Here is a 14,190-nt window from a genome sequence, read left to right on the forward strand (position 1 = left end):
TTTTTTTAATCCCGTTTATGTGTGATGCATCATCACTAAATTGTCAAGTTGGTGTTGTATTGGATAATGGGCAAGAGATTGGGGGGTGGGAGAGGGGGAGTTGGTTAGGGGGTAAGGGTGTTGTTTAGTAAAACGAAAATGTATTATCAGGTCAGGTATCTAACGTATGGTATTTGTCTGGAAATTGTATCGGACTGTATTATTGGTGTTTCATATGCTTTAATAAAGAAAATACATGATTAAAAAAAAATTTGTCAAGTTGGTGAAGTGAGAAAAATATAGGCATACATTAAATGTATTTGCTCAAATATCTAAACATTGGCCTGTGCATATGTAGTCACCCCTTTTGCTATGAAGCCCCTAAAAATTTCTGGTGCAAGCAATTACCTTCGTAAGTCACATGCTTGGTGAAAGGAAGTTCACCTGTGTGCAAATGTAAGTGTCACATGGTCTGTCAGTATATATACACAACTTTTCTTAAGGACCACAGAGGCTGCAACAGTATTAAGCAAGAGGCACCACTAACCAATCACCATGAAGACCAAGGAGATCTCCAAACAAGTCAGGGACAAAGTTGTCAAAGTACAAGTCGGGGTTGGGTTATTAAAAAAAAAAAAATCCCAATCTCTGATGAAGCCAAATTTGAACTTTTTGGCCACCAATGTAAACGCTAGGTCTGGCACCAGACTCATCACCTCAAGAACACAGTTCTCACAGTGAAACATGGTGGTGGTAGCAATATGCCGTGGGGATGTTTTATGTCAGCAGGAACAGGGAAAATGGTCCAGGTCGTGGTCAGAACCTAGACCTTAATCCAATTGAGAATCTGTGGTCAGACTTGAAGATTGCTGTTCACTAGAGGGAACAATTTTATGTGAAGGAGCTGGAGCAGTTTTGCTCTGAGGGATGAGCTTAAGTCCCAGTTGCAAGATGTGGAGAGCTCAAAGAAACTTATCCAAAGCAACTTGCAGCTGTAATTGCCTCCAAAGTACTGAATTTACAGGGGTTATACACTCTGTGGTTATGCACACTGAAATTTTCAGTTTTGTCTTATTTGTTGTTTGCTTCATAATGAAAAGAAAATCAAGTATTCAGTTTACATGAACTGATGCAAACTCTAAATCCAGGTTGTGAGGTAGCTAAACACGAAAAATGCCAGATGGGGTGAATACTTTTGCAATCCACTGTATATTGTGGCGATAAAGTTTGGGCCAATCTGTGCTGTTATTATTCCTGCTCTGTTGGTCTAGTATAGGGAATAGATGTGACGTGGCACTACTGTGCAGGTACCATGTGGCTTATATATGGTGGTCTACTGTCGGCACTACACTTCTCAGTTCTAGTTGTGGACACTAAGGCCTCACTCAGACATTATTTTTTTAATTTTTCTGCATACATCATTGTGGCATTTGTTTTTCTAATTTCCATAAGAATACAGCAGAATGTCTAAGCTTCTACCATTTAAACAGTAAAAACCGCAGATAGATGGAAGACGCGTGGCATCCATGTTGTTGTATGATGGCGCTGTATAGGCGAGAAAAATAACTAAATTTGTCTAAGTTTGGCGAGAGAACCACATAATATAATGTAGTTTGTGCACCATTTATAGGCACATTTCCATATATACCGTATAAGCTCTGAGCCGTGTTTGCTTTCTTAATTCCTCAGTTGACGCTCCCGCGAGCCTTGTAGCTATGTGCTGAACTATAGATCCTGGCACATGTCCATGTTTTGGAGTAAAGTTCCACTTTGAAATCATCTTTTAATATAAAATCTGTTGCCCTTTTATCTTTTTCCCCAGTTCCTTCTATTTTACAGTAAGCATACAAATGTCCTGTTGCTGAATGTCAGTAGGTGGTTGATCGATTTCTTCTTTCTTTTTATATTCTTGCACTAATGAGAGCTGTGCATGCACTCTAGATATATACTTAAGATAGTATATAAGGGTATATACAGTCATGGCCAAAAGTATTCACACCCTTGCAATTCTGTCAGATAATACTCAGTTTCTTCCTGAAAATGATTGCAAATACAAATTATTTATTATTATCTTCATTTAATTTGTCTTAAATGAAAAAACACAAAAAGAATTGTCCTAAAGCCAAATTGGATATAATTCCACACCAAACATAAAAAAGGGGGTGGACAAAAGTATTGGCACTGTTCGAAAAATCATGTGATGCTTCTCTAATTTGTGTAATTAACAGCATCTGTAACTTACCTGTGGCACCTAACAAGTGTTGGCAATAACTAAATCACACTTGCAGCCAGTTGACATGGATTAAAGTTGACTCAACCTCTGTCCTGTGTCCTTGTGTGTACCACATTCAGCATGGAGAAAAGAAAGAAGACCAAAGAACTGTCTGAGGACTTGAGAAACCAAATTGTGAGGAAGCATGAGCAATCTCAAGGCTACAAGTCCATCTCCAAAGACCTGAATGTTCCTGTGAAGAAGTTTAAAGCCCATGGCACTGTGGCTAACCTCCCTAGATGTGGACGGAAAAGAAAAATTGACTAGAGATTTCAACGCAAGATTGTGCAGATGTTGGATAAAGAACCTCGACTAACACCCAAACAAGTTCAAGCTGCCCTGCAGTCCGAGGGCACAACAGTGTCAACCCGTACTATCCATCGGCGTCTGAATGAAAAGGGACTGTATGGTAGGAGACCCAGGAAGACCCCACTTCTTACCCCGAGACATAAAAAAGCCAGGTGGGAGTTTGCCAAAACTTAACTGAAAAAGCCTAAAACGTTTTGGAAGAATGTTCTCTGGTCAGATGAGACAAAAGTAGAGCTTTTTGGGCAAAGGCATCAACATAGAGTTTACAGGAGGAAAAAAAGAGGCATTCAAAGAAAAGAACACGGTCCCTACAGTCAAACATGGCGGAGGTTCCCTGATGTTTTGGGGTTGCTTTGCTGCCTCTGGCTCTGGACTGCTTGACCGTGTGCATGGCATTATGAAGTCTGAAGACTACCAACAAATTTTGCAGCATAATGTAGGGCCCAGTGTGAGAAAGCTGGGTCTCCCTCAGAGGTCATGGGTCTTCCAGCAGGACAATGACCCAAAACAAACTTAAAAAAGCACTAGAAAATGGTTTGAGAGAAAGCACTGGAGACTTCTAAGGTGGCCAGCAATGAGTCCAGACCTGAATCCCATAGAACACCTGTGGCGAGATCTAAAAATGGCAGTTTGGAGAAGGCACCCTTCAAATATCAGGGACCTGGAGCAGTTTGCCAAAGAAGAATGGTCTAAAATTCCAGCAGAGCATTGTAAGAAACTCATTGATGGTTACCGGAAGCGGTTGGTAGCAGTTATTTTGGCTAAAGGTTGTGCAACCAATTATTAGGCTGAGGGTGCCAATACTTTTGTCTGACCCATTTTTGGAGTTTTGTGTGAAATGATCAATGTTTTGCTTTTTGCTTCATTCTCTTTTGTGTTTTTTCATTTAAGACAAATTAAATGATGATAATAATACCAAAGAATTTGTGTTTGCAATCATTTTCAGGAAGAAACTGAGTATTATCTGACAGAATTGCAGGGGTGTCAATACTTTTGGCCATGACTGTATGACTGTGTAGTAACGCTTTATATGAACGTACCACAATGAAATGCTGTGGCTTTCATTTCTTTGTAGGCTCACGGTTTGTGACCTGTTCACATGCAGTGTTATGGAGGAATCGTCTCGCTAGATGAATTCCTTATACAGGATATACTGGGCCCTCTGGCACCTTACATGGTCCATGCTCATGCCCTATTGTGCAACAGAAGTTTGGTAATAATCCCACATTTTACCTTCTTTTCACGCAGATCTTACGCAAGATTCTCGATAGAACACTTGCTGCTTCCTCCCTCACATGTCAGTGGAGAAATAGGTCTTCAGGCCTCAGCATGTGGCGTAATTACCCTGTAGCCTTCCTAGGCTGTAATGGTGACGGATCTAATTTGCCCACCATTGACAGGTGAACATTTGGACTCTGAGGAGGATGGAGAGGCGAGGATACTTTTTAATGACTGACTGTGGGGCACATAAGACAGGGAGGCATTAGTACTGTGGGGGATAGAGAAAATAGTAGTTCTATGAGTCTTACAGGGGTTGTCCACTACTTTTTTCCTTATGATAGGTCATGAATTTCAACTTGGTGGGGGTGCGACAATCTGCACCATAGCTGGTCAGCGGCTCTCGGTGGTGGCCGCAGTGAGGTACTGTAGATCCGCTCCTGTTATTTGAGTAGGTTCAGTACCTGGCTCCTGTACAGCTGACAGAGCTGTGCTGTGCTGCTCCACAACTGATCACAGCTGGTCTGTGGAGGTGCCCTGCTTTTGCACCCCTATTGATCTGATAATGCGGACATATCCTTCTTATATGCTATCAGTGTAAAACTACTGGACAACCCCTTTAATATGGTGGGCTGTAAAATCCATTATATTACTGTATAGCTGAAGCTGTAAGGCTATGTGCACATGGTGCGGAATTTGCGGCGGATCCGCAGTGGTTCTGACGCTGCGGATCTGCAGCTGTTTTCCATGCGTTGTACAGCACCATGTAAACGTATGGAAAACAAAATCTGCAGTGCACATGCTGCGGGAAAAAAACGCGCGGAAACGCGGCAGTGTTTTTTCCACAGTATGTCAACTCAATAGGAATCCTCAGGTGGAATCCGCACAAAAACCGCGGAAAATCTGCAGGTAATGCGCAGTTCAGTTTACCTGTGGATTTTGCAAAAACAGTGCGGAAAAATCCGCACACCAATCCGCAACGTGTGCATATAGCCTTTAGGTCATGTGCACACGCTGCAGATTCCATTGCGGAATTTTGCGCAAAAAACGCTGCGGTTTTTACTGCAGATTTATCGCGGTTTCTTTTGCGGTTTCCTCTGCGGGTTTTCACCTGCAGATTTCTATTGGAGTAGGTGTAAACCCGCAGCGGAATCCGCACAAAGAATTGACATGCTGCGGAAAATAAACCACTGCGTTTCCGCGCGGTTTTCCCATAGGTTAACATTGTACTGTACACAGCATGGAAAATTGCTGCGGAGCCGCAGCGTCAAAAACGCGGATCCATAGCAAAAAACGCAACGTGTGCACATACCCTTATAGTCTTAATTCTTTCTGTCCACAAGACTGTAGGGCAGTGGAGACTGATTCGCAAACAGCTGAGCTTACAGAGATCATTTCTTCAGTCTTTGGCTAAAAAATATATACCGTACCTCAGATCCTAAATCATCTTTAAAGGAACCCATATACCTATAGAGTCTGTCCTCGAAGAGTCAGATGGGAAGTTCTTGTCTGTCTTTGTTATGGCTAGGCCTCACAGATAGTTGTTTTTTTGTTTTTTTGAGTATATGAAAAAATAGACTGTTTTTAATCAGCTCCTTTTTTTTTTTTTTTTTTTTTTTTTTTTAAATGTCATCAGGATTTCACTGCCAAAACTATTTCTATGTGCATGTAGCTCTTTTAAAGCCAAGCCCAAAAATACCTTTACATAGCCAGTCCGTTCTTCCGTGATGAAGAAATGTGTTTTATATTGATTTCTAAAGGAGTGAAGCGCTATTATAGATCTGAAGCCTCTGTCACTCCAGCTCTATTCCCACCACACTGACAGACACATTCACTTGAGTTGGTGAGCTTTAAAAGTAAATGTTTTTGCAGACATTGTCCCCAAGAAAACAAAACCTAGAACACACACCTGGAATAGTTTATTTGTAGAACATGAATGAAACATGTACATGAAAAGTGGACTGAGACTGCAATGTGGTTATGCAAATTTCTTTCTTCTGGGGCACATTGCCCCTCTGTCTCCCAGCTTCCGCCATTGCTTTTCCAAAACCTGGAAAACCCTTTTTAATTTTTTTTTTTTTTTTTTTTTAGGCTTCCCAAACTGCTTAGAGTTTAAAAGAAGTGATCGTTTTTGAGGAAGCATTGTGTAAAAGGGAACCTTTCATTTAAAAGAACTCTGTTAATACAGATGTGCGATTAATCTGCAGGTTAATAGTGTTCTAAAGCCATGTGGCCGCCTCACTGAAGGCCTGGCTACCGGGAGGAAATTAACTTTATTCCTTGTGGCACCCTCGGGCTTTCAGTCATAGGGGTGTGGCCAGCACGGCTTCAGTCACCGCTCAGTACATAGTGAGCAGCGGCTGCAACCGCAAGGCTAAAGTCAGTGTCCATTTTGGTGGAGTCGGCATAAAGTGGACCGACTCAGACTCCTAAAATATATGATAAATTGGGTACAGTAGTACAATGCAGGATATGCTGTAAGTTTTTTTTTCATAATAATTTGGAAACTTTATGAAATATCCAATAAATGTCTGTTCTGTTCCTGATCTAAAGATCTCGGCTTTTAGTTGAGATGAATATTTCTTGCACTTTATATACATGCTCAGTAGTGAGGCATGTATGGGGGAGTCAGTGAATTTGAGGAGTCGGAGGTTTGGTTTACTGAGTCCACAGTGCGGTGTAACTGCGCCTCCGGCACTGACTAACAGCCAGCTCAGTACTGATGGACTCCTGAGCTGGCTGTCAGTTAGGGCCTGGGTGTTTACAGCCATACTGTGGCGGCCACACAACTTTAGAACGCTATTAACCTGCAGATTAACCCCATGGCTGCAGGTTAATAGCATTTTTTGACATGACGGGTACCATTTTAATGTTTTTCTTAGTTCACTTTAAACCTTTTTGCTCGAAAACATCAGGATAAAATACGCCTGTGTTTCCTAAATCAGTTTTCGTTTGACAAAACTCATTGTTTTTGAGCTTCTGAAGAAAAGGTTGTGTGACGTTGCCATAGCCCCTCTTTATCTTCTTTGTGGAGCAGCTCATGGTCCAGGTTAGCTTCAGAGCTGATTCATTACAAGGTGGAAAGTGCTGGTGATATTTCCAGAGCCAAGTTTTTTCAGACAGAAGATGCTTCAAGAAACCGGTGGTGTTTTTTCCTGAAGTTCCTTTTTTTTACATCTTTGAGGTTTTTTTTGCGGCAGGTTCTTTTTTCTGTATGAATTAAATAGTGACCCGTCTGAAGAATCGTCAGGTCGCCTTTTAACTGCTTTACGTCTTTGGAAACCTGAAGTGATTAAAAGAATCTTGGCGTTTATGTAGTGCTTTATCAGGAGCGTCGTGGAACTGTACCGGCTTAAAAAGCCGTCTATGCACTGACCCTAATGCAGTTACATCAGTAGTTCATCAAATAGTGAAAATCACTGTGTAGTACTGAGAAGTCCTGCCATTTTAAGGAGGGAAATAGTCAGTTTCTAGCGTGCATATTCGAGCCGTTTTCAAGGTGTCCCCACCCGTCCCATGTTTGCCCTTGGACTTCTTGCTTCCCACTAGTGATCTCCGCGCAGAACATGTGCTCCGCTGATTGTGCAAGCTTCCTTGTTGATGGGAGTTCCCTAGATCGGTCTGATAATGTTTACATTGTATATAAAGCAGACTGCCAAATAAATAATGGAATAACACCGCAGCCATAAAACATTTTTACATTCTTTGCAGGAAATAACTAATAGGTAACGTCTGATTAATGTTTAGAAGGGCCCAGCGACTGCCCTGACCCCCCATTATGCAGCAGATTTTCTGGTTAATAAGTCACCGGCCCACAGGAGCGATTTTTGCTGATACAGTGTGGGTCCGAGCTGCTGCTGCTGACAAGCTTGCTCATGTTGGCTTTGCAATCACGGGATCCGGCTGGAATTTGCCTCCGCCGCTCGTACATACATGACACAACTGCTCCTTGTATACGGCATGCCTGATATTACTTCACACCGTTCGCCAGAGGCAGGTTTTGCACAATTTCAAGGAGTTTTCTCTAACTTGTATAGATCATCGAGTAATTATTTAATCAGCATTACCCTTGGGGTATTTAAAAACATTTAGCATTTTTATTCTTATTATTTATTAGCATTTTGTAATCTCTGGTGAATGAATAATGGTGAATGTATTAATGAGTAACACCGAAACTCTCTAAACCATGACCATAGGGGTACATTACTCACTGGGGCCAAAAGAGGGTCCTTGTCGCTACTTTCTGACCATTAGATGTTTTATATACTGCAAAAAATAAATTGTAGAATAATGTAGGAGACCTCATTGGAGGCTATGGGTTCCAGGTGCTATTTACTGGCATGTCACACTGGCATCCATTGGATATATGTGCCATGAAATTGGCGTGACTGATGCCAATCACCATAGGATAAGGCAATGCATACATATGTAATGGATACATCATGAACAGCTGATGACACATGAGTTATACGGATGCTGGTATATCCTGTAGGTGACGAATGCCCTTATCGTTTCTGGTTTCAGATCTTCTAACATCCTAAAAATTTTGATTGGTGTCTAAATACAATTGAGCACTCGTCACAACACCCAATAAGCTTCACCAGCCAGGTGATTGCACAGTAGATATCACTGCAGATGGAATCATCCCTACTGAATACTTGTCTTTTTGTGACACAAGATGACCCTGTACAACTGTTGTCCCACTCTTTTCCATGCGACTGCTCTCTCTCCTGAATCCTCCATACTATACTCAGCAGGGTTAACCGTTTGTGGTTTTAACGGGGAGAGTGGAGTAAGCCATTAGTGAGAATAAATCAGAAGACACTGCGGGGCTGGGATTCACAGGCAGGGCGGCCGCACAGGCGCAGTCAGCAAGACTGCATATGAGCACAGAGGACGGGCAGCGCTCACTGCGCCTGCCCAAGGCAGGAGAAAAGAGCGCAGGCACCGGATCATTTCAAAACAGCGGTGAGGAGGCGGCTCCCGGCGCCAAGAGGATTTGAGTGACGGCAGTGTGGCGTCTGTAGCAGGGGAGAAAGGCCTGCCTCCAGGACTGAAGGAAGGTATTTGTGACAAATTACAAAACGGATTATTTCTGCAGTTACAGCACCAATAACTAAAAGAGCCACCTTGTCAGAATGCAGCATTACTGCTGCACAAGGTGGCTCTTTTAGTTTCATACGCCTGGGGGGGGGGGGTGACAGGTTCCCTTTAAAGAGGACGTGTCATCACTTATGCTTGCCTCTTTCTATTTCTTGTAATCTATAGACTAACTGTAGCCATTATTTCCTGTCATTTGCGTATATGCACTTAGATTTGTACTTGTAATATTTGGCTATTCCTGTTGTAACCCATGTATTGATATTACTGCATTCAGCAAAAGCACAAAAAGAGGATTCAAAGATCCTCCAAAAATAGAAAATACAGCAAAACAAGGCAGAGATGCTTATCTACCACATGGGTCCACTGCATCCTGAGAGTGCATTTGTTTGGTGGCCTAGGCAGGTAAGCATCTCTGCCTTGTTTTGCTGTATTTTCTATTACTGCATTCAGCCCTATTTTTGGCTGATCGGGAGATCTATAGGTCTTCATATATATTTTTCTATGGAGATCTGCTTTTTAGCACCTCCCCCTTTTTTTGCTTTTTAATTGTTTTAATGTTCCCTATTTCACCATGATTAATTAATAAAACATCTTCTCTTCTTGTGCAGGTTGCTTCATATTCTTATTCATTGTTTCATCTTGAGTTTTTTTTGTATTTTTTTCACCTGGATTAGTTGTATAACTTGTTCCTCTGCTACCAGATTATTTATATGTGGCAGTTATGTTGGACATGATGTTAAAGGAAGTGACCTGTTATAAAGTTTATACCTGTCTGCACACACAAAATAAGTATAGAGCCACAACCATCACTTATCACATCCAGCACATGCTTATTAGCCTTATTTATCGCAGGGCAGCTTTGACTTTTTATAACTTATTCCTCTGACCGGTGTAGGTTTATGACCTGTCTTTATGTATGTAGCAATGTATTTTTATGTCTTGTCTCTGAACCTCGAGAGGTCATGAAATCCTCCTTGGTGTTCTCTGTGACGGATCAGTCTTGAATCTTACTCTGGTGTATATTGGTCGCAGATCGGTCACATAACTTTGTATCAACAACTTAAAGGGAACGTGTCACCCCCTTCCCCAGGTGTTTGTAACTAAAAGAGCCACTTTGTGCAGCTCTGATGCTGCATTCTGACAAGGTGGCTCTTTTATTTCGGGTCCCTGGCACTGCTGAAATAATCGTGTTTGAAATTTGTCCCTCATACCTCAAAATCGCTACGGGGGAGGTCTTTCCCCCCTAAGGCTATGTTCACATTTGCGTTGCGTCGGGCGCAGCCACGGTGACGCATGCGTCATGCGCCCCTATATTTAACATGGGGGGCGCATGGACATGCGTTTTGTTGCGTTTTGTGACGCATGCGGTTTTTTGGCGCAAGCGCCAGGGCGCAGAGGACGCAGCATGTTTCATTTTTTTGCGCTAAAAAATGAACGCATGCGTCACAAAACGCTGCGTTTAGCTGCGTTTTGCGTGCGTTGTGCGTTGCGTCACCGACGCAGCACACGACAACGCAAATTTGAACGTAGCCTTATCCAGACACCTCCCAGTCGTCACTCATGGCCTCTGGTTGTTGTTTCCTCTACCTTCATTAGCGTTCCTGGCGCCTGCACTGTTATTTTTTTTTTCGGCCATGCGCAGTTGTGCTGCCTTTTGAACTTAAAGCGCAGGCGCCAGGAACGCTAATAAAGGAAGAGGAGGCAGCGCCCGACGTGCAGAGGCCCTGAGTGACGGCTGGGAGGCGTCTGGATTAGGGGGGAAAGACCTGCACCCGTGACGATTTTGAGGTATATTTCAAACACGGCTATTTCAGCAGTGGCAGGGACCCGAACTAAAAGAGCCACCTTGTCAGAATGCAGCATTAGTGCCGCACAAGGTGGCTCTTTTAGTTACAAACTCCTGGGGAAGGGGGTGACAGGTTCCCTTTAAACTTTGCAGTTTTGGCAGAAGGGTCTGGTGATGACGTGGTAGACTTCTAGATTGGTGTCGAGTCGACCACAAAAGTTTAAAATCATGTAAATTGATTGTATGTCCTAAACCTCCAGTCAGTGGATTCCTAGCCTTTGAACATGGTATTTTTTGCCTTGTAATAATACTTCTGACTGCTATCGGTTTGTAGCTGCAGACGTTACATTTTCTTTTTTTAATTCTTGATCGCAGGTTGAAGAAGGGAGCAAAGCTGGTGAGATACTAATGGCCGGAGATGAGATTGTGAATATCAATGATATACCACTCTCCGGTTACCGCCAGGAAGCGATTTGTCTAGTGAAAGGATCTCACAAAACGCTGAAAATGATTGTGAAAAGGTAAGAGACTCGCCACATTATTATTGGCACAATTATTTTATTGGTTATAAGTTCTAAATTCTAAAACAATATTGACATAATTTTGAAAAAAATCCCCTTCATGCTAGGTTTAGATACCATAAAAATCTATGGCCCCAATTCATCAAAGCTTTTATTCCAAAAAAAGTGGCATAAAAGCTTCAAAAAATCTCAGAATATTGTCTCAACTCGGAGTTGCGCCAACATTTTGCGACTTTTCAAACCTTTGCCATCAGTTTCTCCCAGCTACACCAAAATGGATAGACCTGGGGTGGGACAGGGAGCGCAGTAAGGACATGACTGTTGTAGCGCACCACACTCGTCACACGTTTCCGATTTATCAGGAGCGTCTGACTCCACCACGCCTCTTAATCAAGACCGGCAAGCAATTACCGATATTGATGAGTCGCAGCTTATGTGCTTAATACTGGTAAATGTGGCAATAATGGAATTGTCCACATGCCACTATCTTAGCTCACCATTGTAAAGGTCCATTTATATTGCACACTTTACACTTCCTAGAAACGCTCGTTTCATCGATGATCTTCACCAATGTACCATACTCTTGCTTAGGTTCAGTTCACACCAGCTTCTTGGCTCCAGTTTATTACAGAGTAATGTTGGATATGCTATATCCATTTTTAAGCAATTACCAGCAAACCCCAACAGCCTCCGTTGATTTTAATAGGCTCTTTTTGGGTCAAGTAGTTTTAATGGTGAAAGTAGCTTGACAATTAGGGCTGTGCATTGTACGTTTTTCATTATTTTAAAAAACCTAAACTAAACTGAAGAACCCTAAACTGTAGTCTGAACACAGACTACTAAAATTAGCTATGCCGAGGGCTGTCTGTAAATAGGAGTGACAGCTTGGCTTTATATTTAGGATTGGTTATGTCCATCAAGTGAATGAGATAATGCTTGTCTGCATTTCCTCAAATGTTCGTGTCATCACTATCTCACTTGACCAGTATATCCGGATAGGACTGTGATGCCAAACATATAATTATTAAATGTATAATTGCATGGGTATATGTTTGTGTGTGTTTTTAATACACTTTTTCATGGGCGGACATACCGCCTGTTCAACCTGTGCAGCTGCACAGGGGCCCGGAGGCTCCAGGGGGCACCTGCAGGCAGGGCCGGCGTTAGGGGCAGGCAGCTGCCTAGGTCCTCGCTCCCCCAGGGGCCCCCAGCTAGCGGCACATCACGCAGCTGCTGTGGGGCCCCTGTGAGGCAGGGGGCCCGCCAGCGCCGACTCCCCCGCCGCATTTAACTATACCGGCGTCTGCCGGTACAGTTCAAAGCAATGATGGAGGAGAGAGCGTCAGCTGACGCTCCCTCTCTCATCATTCCCCGCTCTGCCTCTGACAGACACTGCCGCGAACTCACTGTGTGCCGGCAGGAGCAGGAACTGGAAGCAGCGCGGGCTGTTGTGAATTCCATTTCTCGGACTCCCGCCTGTGGTCATGAATGGTACTTTGGTTAGTTCTGCTCTTGGACTCCCTCTGGTGGCTTTGAGGGGAACTGCTGGTCTCTGAGGTTGCTTTCTCAGCTGCCCTCGTTTATTGTTATGCTTGCTTCCCTATTTAACTCTACTCAGATCGTTACTTCATGCCAGCTGTCAATGTTTCAGTATTGGTTCAGATCTCTCTTGGACTTCTCTGAGGACCTGTCTACTCCAGCAGAAGCTAAGTCACTGCTAGTTCATTTGTTGTTACTGCTGTCTGAATATATTTCTTAGTACTGCTAAATTCTAGTCCAGCTTGCTATCATGATATTTCCTTGCTAGCTGGAAGCTCTGGGGTGCAGTGTTGCACCTCCACACCGTGAGTCGGTGTGGGGGTCTTTTTGCATACTCTGCGTGGTTTTTTGTAGTTTTTTGTGCTGACCGCATAGTTTCCTTTTCTTTCCTCTGACTATTTAGTTAAGTCTGGCCTCCTTTGCTAAAACCTGTTTCATTCCTGTGTTTGTGACTTTCCTCTTAACTCACAGTCAATATATGTGGGGGGCTGCCTTTGCCTTTGGGGAATTTCTCTGAGGCAAGGTTAGGCTTCTATTTCTATCTTTAGGGGTAGTTAGCTCTTAGGCTGTGAAGAGGCGTCTAGGGAGAGTTAGGTACGCTCCACGGCTATTTCTAGTGTGTGTGATAGGAGTAGGGTTTGCGGTCAGCAGAGTTCCCACTTTCCCAGAGCTTGTTCCGATTACTAGTTTACTCATCAGGTCATTCCGGGTGCTCCTAACCACCAGGTCCATAACAGCGGGCACGAGGAGAGGTGAGGAGTGTGCTGTGTTGTTTTTTTTTTTACTCTATAACAGTGAGTACTGGACTGTGGGGCCATTCTGGGGGGGGGAGAGCTGCACTGTATACTATGAGGCAGTGTGCTGTATACTATGAGGCTGCGCTGTATACCATGAGGCTGTGTGCTGTATACTATGAGGCTGCGCTGTATACCATGAGGCTGTGTGCTGTATACTATGAGGCTGTGTGCTGTATATCATGAGGCTGCGCTGTATACTATGAGGCAGTGCTGTATACCATGAGGCTGTGTGCTGTATACCATGAGGCTGCGCTGTATACCATGAGGCTGCGCTGTATACTACGAGGCTGCGCTGTATACTACGAGGCTGCGCTGTGTACTACGAGGCCGCGCTGTGTACTACGAGGCCGCGCTGTGTACTACGAGGCCGCGCTGTGTACTACGAGGCCGCGCTGTGTACTACGAGGCCGCGCTGTGTACTACGAGGCCGCGCTGTGTACTACGAGGCCGCGCTGTGTACTACGAGGCCGCGCTGTGTACTACGAGGCCGCGCTGTGTACTACGAGGCCGCGCTGTGTACTACGAGGCCGCGCTGTGTACTACGAGGCCGCGCTGTGTACTACGAGGCCGCGCTGTGTACTACGAGGCCGCGCTGTGTACTACGAGGCCGCGCTGTGTACTACGAGGCCGCGCTGTGTACTACGAGGCCGCGCTGTGTACTACGAG

General features: G+C 43.8%; 1 protein-coding gene across 3 annotated transcripts in view; it reads left to right on the top strand.

Moving 5' to 3' along the window:
- The window catches only part of SHROOM2 (shroom family member 2), a 214,842-nt gene that overhangs the window by 71,360 nt on the left and 129,292 nt on the right, over positions 1-14,190 (top strand). For all 3 annotated transcript variants that reach the window (XM_077294740.1, XM_077294741.1, XM_077294742.1), the window contains exon 2: positions 11,043-11,188. In XM_077294740.1, coding sequence (XP_077150855.1) covers positions 11,043-11,188 — 146 coding nt within the window. The remainder of the gene's footprint in view (positions 1-11,042; positions 11,189-14,190) is intronic.

The sequence above is a fragment of the Ranitomeya variabilis genome, chromosome 3 (genome assembly GCF_051348905.1).
Source record: "Ranitomeya variabilis isolate aRanVar5 chromosome 3, aRanVar5.hap1, whole genome shotgun sequence".
In the NCBI taxonomy this organism is placed as follows: Eukaryota; Metazoa; Chordata; class Amphibia; order Anura; family Dendrobatidae; genus Ranitomeya; species Ranitomeya variabilis.